Source organism: Crocodylus porosus, unplaced genomic scaffold (assembly GCF_001723895.1).
Source record: "Crocodylus porosus isolate Cpor-Errol unplaced genomic scaffold, CroPor_comp1, whole genome shotgun sequence".
Classification (NCBI taxonomy): Eukaryota; Metazoa; Chordata; order Crocodylia; family Crocodylidae; genus Crocodylus; species Crocodylus porosus.
The window spans coordinates 372251-393424 of record NW_017728903.1 but is presented as its reverse complement, the minus strand read 5'-3'; the positions used below and the strand labels follow the sequence as shown (position 1 = coordinate 393424).

General features: G+C 50.3%; 1 protein-coding gene across 1 annotated transcript; it reads right to left on the bottom strand.

Annotated features, from left to right (window-relative positions):
• Nucleotides 1-2261: 2261 nt before the first annotated feature.
• COLGALT1 (collagen beta(1-O)galactosyltransferase 1) lies at nucleotides 2262-20689 on the bottom strand. The gene is made up of 12 exons (XM_019556713.1): nucleotides 20411-20689; nucleotides 19837-19947; nucleotides 18431-18548; nucleotides 15412-15546; nucleotides 14595-14799; nucleotides 11125-11244; nucleotides 9762-9838; nucleotides 9404-9510; nucleotides 8308-8440; nucleotides 8005-8132; nucleotides 7330-7536; nucleotides 2262-4136 (listed from the first exon to the last, which is right to left on the bottom strand). The coding sequence occupies exons 1-12, from the start codon at nucleotides 20638-20640 to the stop codon at nucleotides 3869-3871; spliced, it is 1839 nt and encodes a 612-aa protein (XP_019412258.1). The 5' UTR covers nucleotides 20641-20689; the 3' UTR covers nucleotides 2262-3868.
• Between the last annotated feature and the right edge of the window lie 485 nt (nucleotides 20690-21174).

Sequence of the window (21174 nt, the reverse complement as noted above, 5' to 3'; positions counted from 1 at the left end):
GGCCAAGGCAAGCACCTAAGGGTCATTTGGGCTGACCCAAACACCTGCTGGTCAGTTGGGCCAAAGCAAGCAGCTGAAAGTCAATTGAGCAGACCAGAGCACCTGTGTGCCAGTTGGGTTGATCGGAGCAGCCATGGGTCACTAAGGCTGACCCAAACACCTGCAGGTCATATTATATACTATAGTGTATATATGCCCAGGCTGACACATTGGCCCAGGGAGACTTAAATGGGGAACCTGAACACAGAAGTATCTAAAAAATGAAGGGCCCAGTTTTGAAAATTGGGGGTCTAACCCCTCCATGCCTCAAGTGTCCCTAGAATAATAATGGTCACACGTTACTGTCCAAGAGGAGTGAGGAAGTATGAGGCAGTGTCTGAAGGACAGCTGCTCCCAGGGTCCAGAATAGGTGCAAGGATGAAGAGCAGAGTGGGGGTGATCACAGCTTGACACACAGCTGCTCCATGTGCATCTAGCTCCCCTGCACAGCCACCAGTACTCCCCAGATGGGTCTCTGCCACAGGTCCCCGTCCCCCTGTGAACATCCGGTACAGCCACAAAGGGCAGGTTATTAGCCAGTGTTTATAAAAGAAAGGCAGGAACTCTGGGTCTGCCCTTGCAGGCAGGTCACTTCTTGCATGGTCCCTGCAGTGGTTTCTATGGGTACTCCTGGTGTCACCTCACAAACCAGCACAGAGGTGTAACTCTTGGAGCCAATATCACCCCCTACCAGGGCCTTGGTCCCACACTGTGGGGGATACCCTGCTACAAGGAGTTGTTCTGATTCTTTCAAGCTGGCCAGAGCCTCAGAAGCAAGTCTAGAGTGTTCAGCAGGAGGGTTGCAAATAAAATCCCCCCCATTGTACTGGAAGCACCAAAGCTTCCTCCTACTACTCTTGTCCTGCAGCAACCAGGGGGTGCTGAGGTAGTGATGTTGTGTTGGATATGGTGACCCTCTCCTAGGTCAGTGGCAGGAAGTGGCAATAGGTGGGGTGAAGTGGGATGGGTGGGAGAGGAGTTTGGTTTGTTATATTGTCTTTTTACGTTCATCATTTTTGTCTGGTATTGCGAGCTCCTGTCATTTCTAATGACTTGTACCTCCTGGTTCTACTGGAGCCTCCAGGTCTGAGCATCGCTCTGCATTGCACCTCGTCATCATGTGCAGAGGCTGTGCACAGGCCAGGGCTGCCCCCCAGCAGCTGCTGCATGTGGTGCTCTAATATAAGCATTGGGGCTTGAGAATGGGTGCTGGGGAAGACCTGGCAGGGTCAGGGGGTCACACTGGAGTCATAGATGTTTCTCCGGGGGGGTGGGGGGAGAGAAGGGGGTTATGTGAAACCAGGGACAGTACATGGGGGGCATTTCTCTGGTGCAGTCCAGAGCGGCTCCCTTCCTGGGCTGTGCAGTACTGGGTGCAGGGAGTAGGGCAGACAGGCAGCCCCAGAAACCAGGAGTCCTTGCAGGGAGCAACACAGATGCCAGCTGTGGCCTCAGTGACTCCCACGGGTAAAGCTCCATCCCCAGGGGCAGCTGTGGCGACATGGACCTGACTGGGGCAGACCACACTAGTCCTAGCCCTTTGCTAATGGCAACACTCATTAGTCTGGTGGTGCACTCTGAGGTGGTGCACTCTGAGGCCCGGGCACGCTGGACTCTCCTGCCTCCTGCTGTGACTGGCTGAGCAGCTCTGCCAACAGGGTAAGTGGGCTTGGGAGGCATGAAGAGCTCTTACCCAGCCATGAACAGGGCAGACTGCATAAAGGCCTGAGGACACCCACCCCTCCCAGTCCAGTCACCCATGCACGGTGCAGCAAGCCCCACTTTCCCGATCATGCATGTGCCTTGTAGTGCCCATCCAGCTGACCTCTGCCCATGTGCCACTGGAGGTGAGGGGAGGAAACACATTAAGTGTGCACATGCAGGGAAAGTTCAGCAGAGGTCCTACTGTGCAGGTGGTCCCCACAAAGTTGCACATGCACACTATGGCACTAGTCAAGCTGGCCCTTGCGCATGTCTCTACCAGGGTGGAGGGGTGCATATATGCCATGATTGGTGGTTCAGGGCTCCTGCTATGAGGCCTACCCCCAGGCCTGTGTGGGCAATGCCTCTGTAGCCCCTGCAGCAAGGTCTACAGGGTCCTCAGCCTTTGACCCCCACGGTTGCTTCCCCCTCCAGCAGCCTCTTCTAACCCCCCCGCCCCTCTGCTGCCAGCCTTAAGCAAAGCCCCTTTTTCTTCCCCACCATCATTTGCAACACCCAAGTAGAGAATTTCAACTTAAACTTTATTTTAAAAGGCAGCTTCTGTTCCCAGCCGCATCATTCACACAAGGGCAGAGGAGCTTTGGCTTCAAAATTATACCTAAAAAAACCAGGCAGCAGATATTCAAACCTGAAATTCTTGTGAGAAGCTGTAAGGAAGAAGTGGTTTGGAAAGGACAAGAACAGGGGGCATTTCAGTGCAAGGAGAATTTTGCTCTCAAGGTGCCTTTTATGAGCCCAGAAAAGAAAACCCCATTTCAGCTAGCTCTGTTATGTGACCCAATATGAAGCACTGCAAAGATTCATAACCCAGAGAAAAGGAAAAGCATGAAAAACAAAATAAAAACAGGCAACCTACTAAAAGCCATGGGGGCTGGGGGCAGTGCATTGAAAGCTTTGCCAGAGCACTGTGGAAAGCTGAAGCAAAAATTGGAGATCAAATCATTGGCCATAACATGAGTCCTTTAAGTGACCGAGGAAATAGGTTGGCAACAAACAGATGAAATGACAACACAACCAAAATCTGGACATCTGTCCTCAGGTCCCACATCCCATCATGGAAGACAAATTAAGTACTCAAGTCTCCACCTGGAAGAGAGTGTTTGGTTATCCACAGCAGGAGAGAAAGTAAAAACCAGCAGCCCCACATTGTAAAAGGCAGGCCAGACCTTTCCTAGAGGATCTGAGCTCCCTGTACAGTGGAAGATGCATGGGAAAAAACAGGCATTTCTTAGCATTTTGCAGGTATTTTCTGTTATTCTTCCAGGCAGACTGACTGGATCAGTACAGTATCCACCCAAGCAAAGACTGGAGATTCACCAGCTCTCAGACTCAATCTCATCTCTATGCTCCTCCAGATCACGGTTAGACAGCCTAAGTGCTGAGTGCCACTGCTGTCCATCCTGCAAGTACACTTCAGCCTCCAGGGCTAGAGCAGCCAGCACTCAGTTAAGGTACAAGATAGAGCTTAATAGAGGAGATATCAATACTTCTTGTGCTCCTTCTCTAGGCACTTTGGGCTGTTTGCAAGGCGGCAGAACACAGTTCAAGCCACAGCCAACATTTCACAAAACTAGAAAAGTCTTATACAGAGAGGGGACCTTATGCTATATATCAAGCCAAACTGTTCCCTGGAATCTGCAGGATCTGGCTGCATTTCAGGCCTCTTCCCCAAAGGCACAGTCAAATGTCAAGAGAGAGATTCCCAGTGTTGATACACGTGTGGCAACAGAGGCAAAAAAAGAGATTTTCTATCAGGTACTCATTTCCTAAACTGAAGAATAAAACTTCTCCATTACAGTGACTGGCTGTGTGAAGATCTCCACTGCACAATGGATTTATCAATAGCTAAATGAATTTGCCTGGCAAACCTGACTTCCTCCAGCATTCTCCCTCCTACAGTCTGAAAACAGCAGTGATCAGTAGGGCTCCAACCATAACCCTTGTGGGCTTTTTTCTGTAAGTGATTTTTGCCATCATATCCTTGGACAGAAAAGGAAGGCCCAGTAATCCCCACAAAAACGATGTTACTACCATAAAATTCTTCTCCTGCTGTCTACCCTATATCTCTCAGTCCTTTTTTCCTTTCCCTGTCAGGGCCCTGCTCTGGTCATAGTTCATCCCGGGCTGCGCTGTCAAGAGGAGACTGGAGCACATCTGAGTTCCTGGCCTCGTTTTTCAGCTCCTGTTGCTCTTTCATTTTTTGAGATTTGGCACGGTCCCAGTCAGTTTTTACTTTCTCATTATTCCAAACCACCGAGGTCTCGGTGTCACTTATGTAACCATCGTCACCAGTGTAATGCGTGGGGTAAATCAGAAGTGGTTCCACTGAAAAGGCCAGCAAATTCCGGTTTTCAAAATGCTTCTTGTAGTCAGATCTGTGCAGAAAGAAGAAAACATGACTGTATCCACTACTGTGACTCTTCAATCCACCTTTATGCTCCAACCCAGTCCCTCTGTCCACCCTATAATTGTTTGAGACACCCTTCATCTTCCCACTACATGATTACAATCACATACAGTGCACACCTCTCACAGCCTTTCAATCCAAATCTCTCCAGCCACTCTCAAAAGAATGATGCACATAAAGACATGATGACCCAGGACATCCTCCAGTCCCAAATCCAATCCCCTGCTCTTGCATACTATAATTCCTTCGCATCTCTATCATCTTCCTGGAACCTTTCCTCTGAAAAAAACAGCAACTGCAGAAATGTTTCGAAGTCTGAGGCTTTTCAAGCTCACTGTCAAAGTCTGAGTGAGCCCCAACTGAATCTCACCTAGCTGAGTTGCGATGAGGTTTCATAAAGGTCAGGTGGTACTTACTGCCATGCCAGAGACTGACACCAGAGGGCAAAATGACCTAACCATCCCACATCAGCTTTCACTGACAAAGGTAGGGAATCCCAACTTTCCACCACTGAGACTGGCAATCACAGGCTCGCTCCCAGAAGTCAGTAAGACGGCAGGTTCTAAAGCAGGGGCAGGCAAAGTCCAACTTGTGGACTGGACTGGGACTGTGGTAGACTCCATTTCCCAGCAGCCCCTGCCTGTGTTGCCGCAGCCAGTTTCACAGTGGGTAGGGTTGGAAGAGACCTGAGCAGATCATCAAGTCTGACCCCCTGCCATGGCAGGAAAGAGTACTGGGGTCAAACAACCCCAGCAAGGTGTCTATCCAGCCTCCTCTTAAAGACCCTCAAGGGCAGAAGCCAGCACCACTTCCCCTGGAAGTTTGTTCCAGATCCTAGCCGCCCTGACTGTGAAGTAGTGCCTCCTGATATCCAGCCTGAATCTGCTCTCTGCTAGCTTATGGCTGTTGTTCCTTGTTACTCCCAGTAGTGCTTGGGGGAACAGGGACTCTCCCATTGCCTGCTGGTCTCCCTCGGCCAGTTTATAGACGGCCACCAGATCCCCTCTGAGTCTCTTCTTGTGGAGGCTGAACAGGTTCAAATCCCGTAATCTAGCCTCATAGGGCCTGCCCTGCTGCCCCCTGCTCATGCGAGTGGCCCTCCTCTGGACCCTCTCCATGTTGTCCACACCCCTCCTGAAGTGTGGTGCCCAGAACTGGATGCAGTACTCCAACTGGGGCCTGTCCAAGGTCGCAGAGAGGGGGAGGATCACCCCCTTGGACCTGCTCATAATGCATCTGTGCTAGCCTTCCTGACTGCATCCCCACATTGGCGGTCCATGTTCATCTTTGAGTCAATTATGATTCTAAGATCCTTTTCTGCCTCTGTGCTGGCGAGAGGGGAGTTCCCCAGCCTATAGGTATGCTTCTGGTTCTTCCTCCCCAGGTGCAGCACCTTGCACTTGTCAGTGTTGAAACCCATCCTGTTCTCATCCGCCCACCTCTGTAACCTGTCCAGATCTGATTGCAGCTTGTCCTTCCCCTCCAGCGTGCCCACTTCTCCCCACATCTTAGTGTCACCTGCAAATTTGGAGAAGGTGCTATTCACCCCCTCATCCAAGTCAGTGATGAAGATGTTGAACAGTGTGGGCCCGAGGACTGAGCCCTGTGGGACCCCACTACCCACATCCCTCCAGGTCAAAAAAGACCCATCCACCACCACTCTCTGGGTGCAGCCCTCCAGCCAACTGGTGACCCATGTGACCATGTAGAGATCAACACCACAGTCACCTAATTTTTTAATGAGAATGGGGTGAGAGACAGTGTCGAAGGCTTTTCTAAAGTCCCGAAGGACTACGACCACCACAACGCCTGTGTCCAAGGATTTAGTGACCTGATCATAGACAGCCACCAGACTGGACTCACAGGACCTGCCTCCGATTGGTTGCCCCTAAGCATACACTCCCCTGCTGGTCCCTTGCAGATGTGCTCCTGGATAATTTTCTTGAAGAGCTTCCCTAGGACCGAGGTAAGACTAACAGATCTATAGTTTCTTGGGTCCTCCCTTCTCCCTTTTTTGAAAATGGGGACCACATTGGCCCTCTTCTAGTCCACTGGCACCTCACCAGAGCACCACAAGTGCTCGTAAAGAGTTTCCATGGAGACCCCAGAAGTGGCAGGGCAGTGGGTGGAGAATTGCTCCAAAGGCCAGGATCTTGCAGCAGTGATAGCATGGTCCGGAGCTGGGACAGAGCCACTGCCTGACTGCCCTGGGCAGGGGTGTGCAGGCAGCGAATTACAACTCTGCTCTGGCCCTGGACCACGCCTTCACCGCTGCAAGATCTGGGCCCCGGAGCAGCTCCCCACCCAGCTGTGTGCCCTGCCAGTGCTGCTGGAACTGTTCTCCATGGAAACCCTGGCCCCCGTCACTGCCCTGCCACTTCTGGGGTCTCCACGGAAGCCTGCCACAGCAACACAGGCAGGGGCTGCTGGGAAATGGAGTCCAGCTGTTAGCTGGATCCGCCATGCTGCCCACCCCTGTTCTAAAGCCATGTCATTAAGGTTTTCAGGCCAACCAATGAACTACAAATAGGCTACAGTGTGTCCTTTCTCCTGCTCCCCAAGAGTAAGCAAGTTACCCAACAGCCTCTGCAATTCCAGTGGTCAGCTCATGGTAGAACTAGTACCTAATTGGATTTCTGAGCATTGATAATAAATACTATTTTTGTTAAAATGGAAACTTCTTCAGGAAGTGTCTGATCTCACCCATGATGGGCATTTGGTGAAAACTGAGGGGTACTGAAGACTGAAACAATTTGGGGTTTTTTCCTCCAACAAAAGTCCAAAAACATTTTAAGAAAAATGTTAACATTCCAACGTTTTTCATGGAAATTGCTAACAGAAGCAAAAGCTATCTAGGCCTCTGCAATGTGCCCAGCATCAAGTCGATTTACTATCATGGACAAGTCAGATTTTGTTTCTCACTTGAGAACACTGGAACTGTTCCAGGGCAACCTACTGATGCTAATAGATGACACAGATTCCTTCACCAAAGAGGGAAGCTGTGGGGCATCCCTGAAGTGGTTAGTGAGCTTCTCAGTTCACAGCACAATGCCCAATATCCCCTTGTCCCATTATTACCCATTATTTCTATTAGCTAAGGCAGCAGGTCCTTTACCTATCCCCCATCAACAATGCCTCATGCAAACACTGCCAAGACTCACACAGGATGCTTGTCAAACATGACAGGAAGGAATTCATCCACTGGTAACATTTTAGACAGTGGCTCAGCTGCCAACAGCTTCTGGGCGCCCTGCAGTGAAATCACATAGGCCAGAGTCCAGTAGGAATAATCAGCTTCCACTAGGTTTCGCACATGAGGCACAGACTTCTCTGGGTGCTCCACTTGCATCCGCTTTCTCCCAATGTAGCTGTGGGGCACAGAGCAGCAAGAAGCAGAGGTTTGTGTTAACAGGTATGTTCCAGCTCTGGCTTCCGTATTAGGGCTTTACGCATAGGCAAAGTTCTGAGGCCTGTGTGATAGTCAGAGGTGAGATTAAATTGTCACAGCAATCTCTTCTGGGTCCCTGAATCTATGAAATCCTCATGCCCGCAGCTACACATGGCAGGCAGAAGTCAAGGAGGCACTCTTACAGAATAACAACTTCCTGGAACAGCAGAAATCCACTTTCCCAGCTCACCAATCCTGTGCTTTCCAATGAAAAAACCTGAAGTAGATGCCCATGGGCCTTTACTGTAACCAGAATGTAACCTGTCACAGATAAGTGTGTGTCCCCGCCCTGCTCTGAGTCTGCCATCTCACTATTCACTCCCCATCCCCTTTTCATGCACAAAAATCATACAGAACACCAAAATAACTCTTCAATCTCTGCACTTACATCAGGTCCCAATCTAGACCCTCATCTTCCAAGTCGTACATTAGGTTCATCAAACGTCGCTTAAAGAAAATCTCAAAACGCAGGTCATCCTCAAACACGACTGATTTCTCCAGCCCTCTCTCCACAATCTGGCAATTTAGCAGAGAGAGACTTCTCACAATCAAGTCAGAGCACCTGCAAAGCATGCCCCTCCTCCCTGCCTTGCCACAGCTTTTTCTTTATCAGGTCTCAGACCCAGAGAAGAACAATATCCCAATGGTGGCAGGGCTCCACCAAAGAACACAGTATCACTCACTCACTCACCTCCTTCCAGATCTTGTAGTGACTAAGAAAACACCCCAGCTCCCCTTTGGTGAGTGGACGGCCATGGTACGGATCCTGATAACCTGGAAGCATTTTAATCCCCAAAGCCTCCACCTCGCTGCTGTTCATAGCTCTGTAAACAAGTAAAACAAGGGTTAGTACCTCCTAGTCAGCACACATCACAGGCTCACTTTGGATTCTCTGCTAATGTTCACTTCCCTCCCCAAGGAATGCCTAAGCCACTTACCTGAGCCTTTTCCATGGCTGTTTCCGTAGAGAAACAGAACACAAGTTTCTAGGATTACTCACTGCCACATGGTCAATTTATACAGGACACAGGCAGTTTAGGTCATTACAGTGGAGTCGTATCTTACGTGGGGGTTAGGTTCTAAGGTCAGTGTGTAAGGCGAAAATCGTGTATAGTCAAAATTGAGCGTGAGATGGGAGACGTGAATCTGCTGTTCCTTCAGTTGGTCTCAGAACTGAGACTGGCTGAGGGAACAGCAGATTCATGTCTCCCATCTCACGCTCGCTCCAGGGCATATGCTCATTGAGTGGAATGGCGGAATCGCCTGCACTATTTCAATTGTTATTTTTCTTTTCTTTTTTTTGCCAAGTGCGTATAGTTGAATTCGCATAACTTAAATGCACACATGATGCAACTCCACTGTACAACAACTTTTCTGGAACCAGCTCAAGGTGCTATGCAGCCAGCAGCTTGTTCCCTCAGCCTGAAGAGATGTGCGTGCATGCATGTGCACAGAGAAGAGATTATCAGAGGAATGCATAAGGCCAAATCCTCTGTGCTCCACTGCCTCTTTTTTCCTTCCACCTAGTCTATGGCTAAAGAAAATGTCTCAGTGCATGCAGGACTCCTAGGTCTTAGTGCTTTTAACAGTGACTACAAGGCACTGAAATCTGGAGTGTTTGGCTCCTCTTTCTCCCCTCCACCAAGCAACTAAGTTGCCTTCTCCCACTGCTGCATTTCTAAAAAAAATCACTATCAACTCCTCCCCAGGGACTGACTGGGATGGGTGTCCCCACTACTTTTGCATGTTAGAACTGGACTGACCACAAGCTGGTGCTTCACACTTACTTTCCATCCACAGCCTCAATGATTTTGCACTCTATCTCCTGCTCATATAGCGTCTGCAGCATTCGGTCACGTCGGTCTGTCCGGCGCTTCAGATTAATCATGAACACCTGGAAAAAAGGAAATCCATGGCTAGAAAGGAGGCTCCTGTCACATCAGGAAAAGAAAGGACACCACAACAACCCTGCTCCATGTCGCATCTCAGCAAGAGTTTCATCAAGATTCAAAAGAGTGGCTCACAGATATTAGTCTGAAGTCAGTACAGAATGAAAAGGGGAAAGCCTGTTGCATCAACTCATGCACACTAAATGTCATTCTTGCTTTCAGCAATGCAAGCGCATGGCAAAAAGCCTCATCTCACCTCATCAAAACCCATCTTATCAGGTATCTTGGGCGGGACCGACACATATTGCGAAGGTTCCACTGGAGGGTTCTTCACTAAGGGGAAAATACAGAAACCTATTTACAGTCCATTTCATCAAAGACATTAACTTCCATAGACCGCAACCAAGGGATTTCTTTCAACCCCTACAACTCCAAATGGGGCACCATCAATTGCAACAGTGGAGGTAAACCTCCAAGCAAACTCACATCAGAAGACCTGGATATAAACAATCCAGTGAATCCAGAAATCACTTCCCGCCCTATTTTTCTATGATTCTATGGATCAACTAAGGCTGGAGAAAGGGAAATAAAGGATCTTTTCCTCTTCCACAACTGCAGCCTCTTTCCACCACAGACTTTACATTTTTTACTCCTGTTGAACAAGCAGCTGCTGCATTATGAAATTTACTATATGCTTCTGGTTATTCTTCTTGTTGGGAGGAGACACCTATCTCCACCAGTCAATTAAGGACAGTGTGTTTGAACAGGAGCTCCATCAGCAGAAGCCACTCAGTTTCAGAGACCAGGAGAATGGAAAAGACGTATGTACGCTCTGCATGCAGCCTAAGAAAGTTAGAGGAATAGGGCTCTAGACTCAGATTTATAAAACTGTTTGGAAATGAATGGTATTAGCCCATACTCCCCCTTTTTGCAGCACTCCAATTTACAAGTTGCCTCTAAACATCAAGGAATCAGTCCCCATTCCTTTAACTACTGGTCAAGAGAGGTCAGTTCCACTTTACTAAAAGAATCTTTGTGCTGCCAGGGGCAATACAAAGAGATACTGTGAATCTTGCCCTGCTAAGTACCCAAGGGAGCAGGGATGGAGTCCAGCAAACTCCAGGACACTCCCTGTACAGTACACACCAGACTTGACAGTAATGCACACACATGCCAGGGTGGGTGGCGCTGCCATACAGTTCTGCTGAGACCAGAGGCCAGGAAAAGGGAAACTGAAAGAGGCTTGCGTGGCACACTGTAGCCCAGGGAAACCAGAGGCCTCAAAGGACTGTAGTGCTTCTTACCACTAAAGGGAGGCCACCACATCTTTGGTCTGTTTTTATGCAGCACAAAAAGCATTCATAGAAGCTAAACAAGTTATCCAGCTACCAGCAGGCAAGACCATGCTGCTCTCCTCACTACATGTAGGGGGCACAGTTCCTGACCCCCCTCCCTTCCCCCACTTCAAAAAAATAAGAAAATCTAGGTTTGAGGCCAGAGAGCAAATCGCCAGGACAAAGGCAAAGGAGTACAGGAGGAAAAAAAAACAAACACTAATGCAACTCCCTTCCCAGGCCTCTGCGGGCCTTAATTTTGCGTGTGCCAGATACGGCCCTTACCCATGACCTCCAGCTGCGTATGCATGAAGCTCTCCGCCTCGTCCCGGAGAGTGCTGTGGGATCTCAGTGGTACTGGCAGGTAGCCATAAACGTCCTGGTTGCACACAAACATCTGGACTTCTGAAATGAACACACACAAACAGGCACAAGTAGGACAGTGCTCAGCTCTCCACAAGTGACAAAGCTAGCCCTGCACACCTGACAAGGTGTTCTTCAGCTGACTTAAGAAGCTAGGGACAAGGGATCTTCCATGGCCTGAATAAAACAGCAGCAAAGGACTACACTGGGCCAAAACCTGTGCTCCAAGTGCTGCAAGGTAACAAAATCCTAACAGTGCCTGTTATGTGGAGTTGCTTGTTATAACAGAGTGCCAGCTCTGCTGAAGTGCAGTGTGGGAAGCCCTTACTGTTTGAAAGTCAACTCCTAGTACTAGGATTCCCTGCAAAATTCACTCTACCTCATGAGGATGTGGGATAAGGCAAGTCATCCACAGCAGGGGGGCAGCCAAACAAAGAGTTCACAAGATACAACTTTCCACCAAAAGGTTCACTGCCCCCTGTTGTCATCGCCCCCACACTCCACATCGTGCCAACATTTCTCATAATTTACAAATTTTACGAAAATTTTTGGTAAGATTTGGAGCTCAAATTACAGCTCTGACTGTCAGGCAGCAAAGCCAAGTTGAGTGACATTCTCCCCGCAACCCACCCCCAATGCCTGGCACCCCTTCCCACTGCCTTTTGGGGAAGAGATACTGAAATCACCATTAAACAAATAATTCAGCTGTCCTGATCTACACATCCTGTAAACTATTTTCCAAAGGCCCCAGTCCCCTCCAGAGGACATAGGCCAACATGTGCACTAGAACAGCAAGGGTACTCCTGAGGTAGAGTTTTGGGTCCCTGAAAAACAACAAATGTAAGCTTCTGAAAGACACAGAATAAGAAAGTAAAGGTATGTACCACTCTGGTATGTGGAAAGAAAGCTGACCAGAACAAGTGGAGTTTGGAGGCTGGCTAGGCAGGCCTGGACATGGCTGGGGACATGACACACAGTAGGGGCATGGGGTTCTGGTTCAATGTGCAGCTTTGGTTTACAGTGCTACGAACATGGACAACTAAGGAAGCGACCCACTACATAATAAGCTGCTGCCTGCAGAAACTATGAAGCAATATGGTATGCCACAAGGTCACAGGTTCTAAAGACCGAAGTGCTTAATGGGACAAGAAGTGAATTGGGAAAAGGTGGCACTGGGCAAAGTGGGTGCAGATGAAGACAGACACACCAGTCTTCCTTTGCAAACTAAATGTTGCAATAAAGAGCATAGAATAAAACTGTCAAGGTTTTGCAGACAAACCACATCCACAGTTTCCCTTCCTACCTTGTCAACAACTCCATTCTCCAAATATTTCAAACTGTGACCACACGCCCCATTCTACCCTAACAGTATCTCAGACTGGACCACACATGCTCCTGTAGGTACACTGTTAACTTCTGGAGAGTACACAAGCAGAGGGAATGGGAAAACATAGGAAAGGAAAAAAGCAGAAGACAACATGAAGCTATTGTCATCTCTCTCCAGTTGCTGAACGGCTTATAGGGTGCTTGTGGTAACGAAGCACCCATTTCACTATGCATCACACAGAATTGCAGGGCTACACATCAGTAAAACAAACATAAAAAAGTGTGAATTCCACTGTACTATAATATGGGGTACAAAAGCAGGAAGGACTATTTTGGATTCACACCCTTTAGCTGGCCACAATAATACCTCAACTGGAGACCTACATAGTCACAGTTCCCCAATTTCCTCCAGAAAAGCCCTTCTCACATTGCCACTCCAGTATCTTCATTTACACAGATGTTTTGTTAATACCTGGTGATATCTCAGGCCCTGCCACAATGTCAAGTTCAGTAAATTTAGGGGGGAAACAACTAAGAAACCAAAAGTTGTATAGAATTGGTATATACCAGCCTGATAATTTTGTCCCCTGGGGAATTACCTGCCGATACCCAACTGTAATCATTCACAGGCCCTCCAGTTGCACAGAATGATAGAAGAATTAGCTGAAAAAGCTTGGCACAGCTACGGCTGTGATATGAGATACTCAGAAGACAGGCTTCTCAGATCATCTCACCTCACTCCACATGTGATGAAAGCTCTTAGATGCATGTATAACACCTAAGCATACAGCATTTAGCTACATAGATTGTGTCAGCAGCAGTGCCTTGGTATCTTCTTGTTCTGGGGAAAGTCAGCAGGGAGGTAGGATACAAGACTGGTATGTGTTATGATGGGTGTGTAAATATGTTGCCCTAGATGGCATACTGTGCTAAGGGTGCAAGGCTGCTTCTGGGATGTAGGCTCAGCTCCTCAATTGTATGTAGTAGACACAGGCTGCTCCTGTTCAGTCCCTTACCTAAGCACACTTTTTGCCTGAGCAGAAAGAATAATGTAGGCTCTTTCCTAGAGTAGCAATATGCTCCATTTCACAAGTGATATGTATGAGCTGCCAAGTGTGAGTACTGATAGAAATCTACTACAGCACCTCTCAAGGTGGGGAGGACAGAGTTAGAGTTGCACTGGCATGTACCTTAACTCTGCAGCTCTAGAGTGCCGAGTTCTGCTGAACTTGACATTACCTGTTGACAGCTAGCACCCATGCACAGTCCTGGCTCTGCCTTAAAGGCAGGGATGGATTAAGTAAAAATAAGTATGGTAGTGACTATAACAAACTGCTAAGAGAAGCTCAAATTGTCATAGCAAACACTTCTAGAAATAAGGAAGGAAGTTATTTTGTTGCTAAAGCAATCCAGATATGTTTTACTGGTTACTGTTTCACCAAATAAGGCTACTAGCCCTTTTCTGAACATTGCCTAGTCACTGGGTCGCTGAAAAAGCAGGCAGACCATCATCGTCGTCCTAAAAGATGGCCAGACCAGACTGAAAGAACAGAAAGTTAAATGAGCATCTCCAGCAGCTCTGGTCACATCCTGAATGCTATCTACAATGTGACCCTCAGGTTCCTGTTATCACACGCATTCCCTCTCTGCTTTATACCTCCTCTTTTGTATCACTCTTTCCACCTTCGGTCTAAAAAGCCTTGCTCAGTCAGCTAAGGCTAGTTCCTGTTCCAAAGCTGCTGTGAACTTTTGTGCAAAGGCAGCTGAAAATAATTTCATAAACAGACTAGCACTGGTAAAAGTTTTATTCTTTGGCCCTGTAATATCACTGCAGCAAGGCTACAAGCAGAAAAAAAAAAAAAAGGCAGAGCCAGGGACAGATGCTGCAATGGAAAAAAAAATAAAAACATTAACATATAATATGCTTATGAGGCTGAAACATCTCCCATTATCAATGTGGCAAGAAATCTACTTCCCTTTCTGAAGGCTGACAGGAGACATGTCCATAGTCACCACAGAGCAGAAGTACACACATAACATATGCAAGCAAACTTCCATTGCCTCACCTGCCTGCTTACAAGAAAATGCAAAGACAATGATATCGTCAAAGGACCAGGTGTAGTCTGGGTGTGGAGGGTAGAAAGTGAGATCCCAAGAGGCCTCCTTTCTCAAGTCGATCAGGAAGGTGGAATGCACCATGGGGACAGCAAAGCAACCACGGCGATCCCGCTTCCGAATAGGAATGTAGGCAGGAGTACGTTTGTAATAACCCTGAAAAGGAGAAGTGGACAGTCTCACATAAGCCATCATGTGGAAGGCATGGCTGTATGGTTGCTCCCCACTGCCTGCTTCAGCTGCAGCAGTACTGAACTATTCCAGCAAACACCCAGGGGTCCCCAAGCAGCAGCAGAGAGGAACGGGAGCTGCTGTAAGACTGCAATATAGTGAGCAAAAACTTGTAAGGAGGACACAGCTGTGAACTCCTTAAACCCCTATAGCAGTGTTTTCCAACCCCTGTGCTACAGCACTTTGGGCTGGAGCCATGCCCCACATCTGCTGCTGCTGCCAGCAGTCAGACAGATTGGGAGCGTGGCTCCAGACACTGATTCAGACACTACTCACCACCCAATCCCACTCCTCCCTCCCTGCTCTGTGGCATTTGGCAACTTGCTACTGCCCCCCTCCTCGGGTGGTGTGCCGTGGGGTGGGGGAGGCTATATAAGTATACCACAGGGTAAAAAAAAAAAAAAAATGAAACGCTGCCCTATAGTCCAATTCCCCAAAGAAGTATACACAGGGACCAACAACATCATTTAAAATGATTTAGAAAAGCAGTAGGAAAGCCCTAAAATAGGTGTTTCAGAGTCAGATGCCTCTCCCTACCTGTGAGGTCATCCCACACCAGAAGTTAGAATAGGCAGCACGAGAATCTAGCATGGGTGCTATCACCGTCTTATTCTCTGCCATCAGCAGACTCAGAGTGTCTGGGTTTGTCAGGATATTATCTGCATCCACAAACTACAAACAGCCAAAACAAACCACAGTTAATATTACACAGCCAGGTTGTTAAAACGACTCCTGTTCAAACTCTGTTAATGTATTTCACTGGCTTCAAAACACACCACCAGGGATGTCCCCAACCCCAGGCTGTCCATACTAACTGCATAATATTGCTCTTATTTCTAAAGGTGCACCAATACATTGTTTCCATATTGGATTGGCACCAATACAAGGAAAATTGACTGTATCGGCAATCAGCTTTTTTTGGCTGATGTGGCTGATAATGCCACTGCTAAATGCCCCATGCATGCATGCATGCAGCTGCAGCACAGCATGAGGCAGCCAGGAGCACAGCCAAGCAGTGTGGAGAGCATCCAGGTCCAGCTGGTAAGTCCATACTGAAGGAAGGGGTCGGGACAGTTTGAGGACCCCACGGTAACAGAAGGATTGGAGTTGGGGCTGGTGCTGCACAGCCAGAGTGGAGCATGGGATGGAGCTGTCCAGGGGGAAGGGGGGCCCTCTTTCTGCATGTGCCCCAGGAGGGCCTGGGGGGCATGTGCCCCTGAATCTGTGTGCAGGCTGAAGGCAGGATACCACTGTGGGCTGGGGTGGCACTGGGCTCTTCCCAGCTAGGGGCTAGGCCAGGGCTGTGCTTGGGCAGGCAACAGCACTGGGAAGAGGCTACAGAGAATATGAGGGTGGCTGCAGACTAGGCCTGTGTGAGTAGGCAGCTATTTGATCCCGCTTCAGATACCAAGGATCCGATCCAGAGCTCTGGAGCAGGCTTCTGCTTTGATCTGGCCGAACCAGCTCCAAAGCTTCAGAGCCACCTCAGAGACCCGACCATAGGGTATTTTGGGGAAACAATGAAATACCTATAACTTTGTTGTTTTTTTGTCTGATCTGGATGAAATTTGCAGGGGTTATACCCTCTGTTGAGAGGATGACGCCTGCCAAGTTTCAAGAAGATTGGCACAGGGGCTTAGGGGGAACTGCACCCCAAATATCTGAAAGCAAAACTCATGTCACGTGCATGTGTTAAGCCAGTGGGGTGAAAACTGCAGGGGCCCTGGTGAGGCCACAAAGCCTGCCAAGTTTCAAGTTGAGGTACAGTTCCCCCTAAACCCTTGCACCTTTCAAGCTGCTGACAGGCAAAACTTGTGACATGGGTGGCACTGTGTGTGTTAAGGCACAGCAGGGTAAAAGCTGCAGGGATGGTAGCCCCTGCTGCAGCCATGAAGCCTGACAGCTGTCAAGGAGATAGGTGCAGGGCTTCTGGGTTCTGGGGCCCTGCCCTTCTAGCTGCTGACAGACAAAACTCATGACATGGGTGCTTGCGCAACTGACTGTCTCTGTCTTGGGGCAGTTGATCGTCTGCATCGATTCCTTTCCCTCCTTAGTCTCTGGTTTTGTAGGTGTTAATTGATGCTAATTAACTGAGCTGGTTCCTGAGTGAATCATGATTAATTGGTAACTGGTAATGCAGTAGCTTAGCAGCCAGGCCTGCAGTAGTCCTCATCCCGTGTCCCCCCACCAGACAGACACAGTTGCACAAGCACCCATGTCATGAATTTTGCCTACCTGTGACCGGAGGTGCAGGGCCCCAGAACCCAGAACCCCTGCACTGATCTCCTTGACAGCTGGCAGGCATCACGGCCACAGCAGGGGCTACCAACCCTGCAGCTTTCACTCTTCTGTGCCTTAACACACGCAGCGTCACCCATGTCATGAGTTTTGCTTGTCTGCAGCTTGAGGTGAGTTTCCCCCAAACCCCTGCACTTTTCTCCTTGAAACTTGGAAGGCTTCGTGGCCTGAGCAGAGACTACCACCCCTGCAGTTTACACCCCCTTGTGCTGTAACACACAGATGTGACACAAGTTTTGCTTTCACGAATTTGGGGTGCAGTTCCCCCTGAACGCCTGCACCAATCTTCTTGAAACTTGGCAGGCTTCATGCTCTCAACAGAGGATACAACCCCTACAAATTTCATCCAAATCAGACAAAAAACAACAAAGTTATAGATATTTAATTGTTTCCCCATTATACCCTATGGCCAGATTGCCGAAGCGGCTCCAAAGCTTTTCTGAAGCATTTCGGAAACTCCGAACCACTTCGGAAAGCCTAACAAAGCCAGTGCTTCAATCCAGACATGCTGCTTCGGATGTTGAAATGCCCAAAGCTTTTCTAGATCTGAAGCACGGTCCAAAGCCTTGCACAGCCCTACTGCAGCCCCCTACCGTAGGCCCCCTCCCAGCACCACTGCCACCCGCCCCAAGCACAGCTTGACCCAGCCCTTGCTGGAAAAGGCTTGGCGCTACTCCCGAGCACAGCTCACGGCAGCAGCCCACCCTGCACACAGATCCAGAGGCAGATGCCCCCCATGCCCTCCCAGGGTGCATGCGATGGGGAGAGCTGAACCCCCGCAGATGAGCTGCTTGTGGCTCCATCCCCTGCCCTGCCCCTGCTGTGCAGCACCTGCCCCTGTCCCATTCCCTCCCTCACCGCAGGGGCCTCAATCTGCGGTCCCCCCTCCCCTCTTAGACTTACCAACCAGACACCCGTCTCCAAGCTGCCTGACTGCATATTGGCCAATACCAATCCAATTCTGATATGACTCATTAAAAATCAGCCATCAGTATTGGCCCCAAAATTCTCTATCTCTGCACCCTTCCTTATTTCAGCAAATGTTGGCTAGCATTTCTGCTCATCTGAAAAACTGTGATGAAACAAACATCAGTCAAGACCAGAAATAGAGGGTGGAGGAAACAGCCACAGTAACTCAGTGATTAGTCCTGCTGAGTGGCTACTAGAAGTCTTCACATTTATGGCTGTTTTAGTTTAAAGAATGAAGTTAGTTGGACAAGCTCAGCATACATCATACTAGCAGCACAGACTCTCTTACCAGGATGTAGTCAGCCCACATGTCCCGGGCAGATTTCAAGGCTGCCTGTCTGAGCTTCATCACATGCTCATAGCGAGAATTTGACCAGTGCTTTGGGCCTTCCTCATCCAGGTATGACCTGCCAGGGGTTCAAGTGTGGTTAAAGTTCCAGTCGGATTCAACCCACCACCTTATTCTCTTTTCTGAAAATAACTATGCGAGATGAGAATACAGAACTAAAAAGGTACAGTAGGATTGAGCTCAGCAGGAACAAATGCCAGAGGTAAAAAGGGAATATCTGCAGGATGCACCCCATCCTCCTTTAGCAACACACCAGTCCAGGAAGCTTTTTAAACCAAGGCACCGACAGTCGCCCTGCATGTTTTTTTACGGTTTTTCCATAGAGAGCAGCAACAAGCAGCAGCCTCTCTCACACCTTTGTAAAGGTTCCCAACACATTACAGGAAAGGGAAGCCACTCAGTATAGAGGCATGATCTTTCTCCTACCTTCCACAGACACAATTACACCCTAGATTAAGATATCCTCAACACGCAGAAGAATCCACTGCCTTCACCCAGCTAGCATGGGAATGTTTCTGAACACCTGTTGGATCTGCAATCACAGCTAAGCCAATCTCACCACACACACTGACTTCTATCACTGCTCTGCCCTGACCTGCTCTCCAGAAGACTGCTCCTAAGTGACCGCTCTCAAGCCAGCAAAACCAAATAAAGCAAGATCTCATTCCATCTCCTCAGTGCCAGCAGTTTCTGAAAGGGTAAATACAAATATTTTTTCTAATGTGCAAAGGTTAGAGCAGTGCCAAGGTGACAAGGGACAGCACCTGCAGATTGGCCATGCTCCACATTTTTCAGCCAGGCAGATGTGCAAGGCTGTAGGGCCAGGATGCCTTCCAGCTGTCAGAAGCCCAAAGCAGGCTGACTTGCCTCCAAAAAACAAGTCCTGTGTTAGCAAACTATCTTCTAGTTCTTGACACTCACTCACACCAGCTTGGAGAGGGACAAGCAGTAGGCAGCACGCCAGTTAGAGGTACATGTCTGTAGAATCAGGGAGGGAACTGGTATGGAGATGACGAGGACAGCAATGGCTGGGAAGAGGTCAGGGCAGTGCTGAGAATGGGGAGATAAGAATCAGTTGTTGACCCATGTACTCCCAAGGACGTCATGGGGTGAAGAAACAGATTGTATGTACAACATGAAAAGTAGTCACCACATGACTCAAAGTAAGGACACCCGTCACTGAGCACGCAATCCCATCAGCTCTCCAGCCATACAAGGACCCACCAGATCTTTCCCAATCCCTGCCCTCCCCACCCCACCCAGAGGTTAGCCTCACCTTTACCCTATTACCCAGGAAGTCAAGGACCTGGAGCAGTTCCCCCCTGAATTCACTGGCGACTCCTCACCTGGGCTCCTCCATCGGCCTCCACTCCACGTGGTGATAGAGGCTCTGCACGTGGATCAGCCATTCCCGCAGCACCGCCGTCGTGTTGTCAACATTGTGGTCTGTCGCCACCCTGCAGACACCCAGCAGCGACTCACCGCAACGCAGCCGGCTTCCCAGCCTCCCCGCCTCGCCCGCGCTCCGCGCAGGGATGGAAGCGCACCTCAGAGCTGCTCTCTTCCTCCGGGCGCCTGCCAGCCCTGCCTTGCCATGCCCTGGCCCCCTCAAGACACAGGGATGCTGCGTCTCCTCCCCCATCACCACTGCCAGGTTTACCAGGGCCCAAGACCGGCTCGGCCCGGGCCGCCCCCAAGACGGCTCCCTCCCTCCCTCCGCCGCCCGCCTCCGCCCGGGAAACCTGCCCGGAACCAGGAGCTCCCTCCAGGCCCTTCCGGCTGCCCCGTGGCAGGAAAAGCTTCCTCCCCGGCGTGTCTGTGGCCCGGACACCAGGCGCGGGAGGCCCGGGGCTGGGGGGCAGCAGTCCCAGGCGGGCCACGGGACCCCAACGGGGAGCGGGGCCCGGGCTCTCATCTCACCACAGCGCGGCGCGCGCCTTGGGGTGCCGCAGCCGCTCGAGGGCGCCCAGCACGGCGGGCAGCGCGTGCGCCGCGTTGCGGGCCAGCAGGGCGATGAGCACGCGCGGCGCCTGCAGCGGCGACTCGGGGCTCCAGCGCTCCTCGGGGAAGTAGGCGGCGGCGGGGCCGGGGCCCGGCGGTAGCGGCGGCAGGAGCACCAGCAGCAGCGCGAGGCGGGCGACCGCCGCCATGGCGCGTCCGAGCGGCCCGCACAGGGGTGCCCTCCGACGGGAACTAGGGCTTAAAGGGGAAGCGCGGGCCGGCCTGGCCCAGCGGCCCCGCTCCCACCCCGTGGGTGTGTCGACGCCCCTTTAAGGCTGCTCCTCTACTCCAACCGGCAGGCGGCCTTAAAGGGAAGGTCCCGGTGGCTCGTGCAGATCCCTTCCCACCCCGCAGTCCCGGGGCGGGCCCCGCGCCGCTGCAGGGGCCCTCGGCCGAGCACGTGCAGAGCGTGCCAAAGGCCAGCAGGCAGCCCCTTGGAGGAGCGGGGCGGCCAAGCTCCGTCCCGTGCCCCTGACACCTCAGTCCCAGTGGACAGATGGGGGTGGGGAGCTGCTCTCCCGGGACCCCGGAGGGGATCAGGTTTCTTTTCCAAATCCCAGCCGTCACTCCACCCGCTAGCAAAGCCCCGTCCCGGCCAGCCCTTCCTCTCCCCTTCCTTTGCCCCCGCGTGAGGCACAGGGGCAGGTCAGCATGGAAAGGGGGCCCAGCGTCACGTGAGGGTA

Coding starts and splice junctions, on each gene's coding strand:
- COLGALT1 (XM_019556713.1), bottom strand. CDS start 20,640: ATGGCGGCGGTCGCCCGCCTCGCGCTGCTGCTGGTGCTCCTGCCGCCG. Junction 9,839..11,124: donor TACGCAGCTGGAGGTCATGG/GTAAGGGCCGTA, acceptor TTTTCCCCTTAG/TGAAGAACCCTCCAGTGGAA. Junction 8,441..9,403: donor ATTGAGGCTGTGGATGGAAA/GTAAGTGTGAAG, acceptor ACTTGTTTACAG/AGCTATGAACAGCAGCGAGG.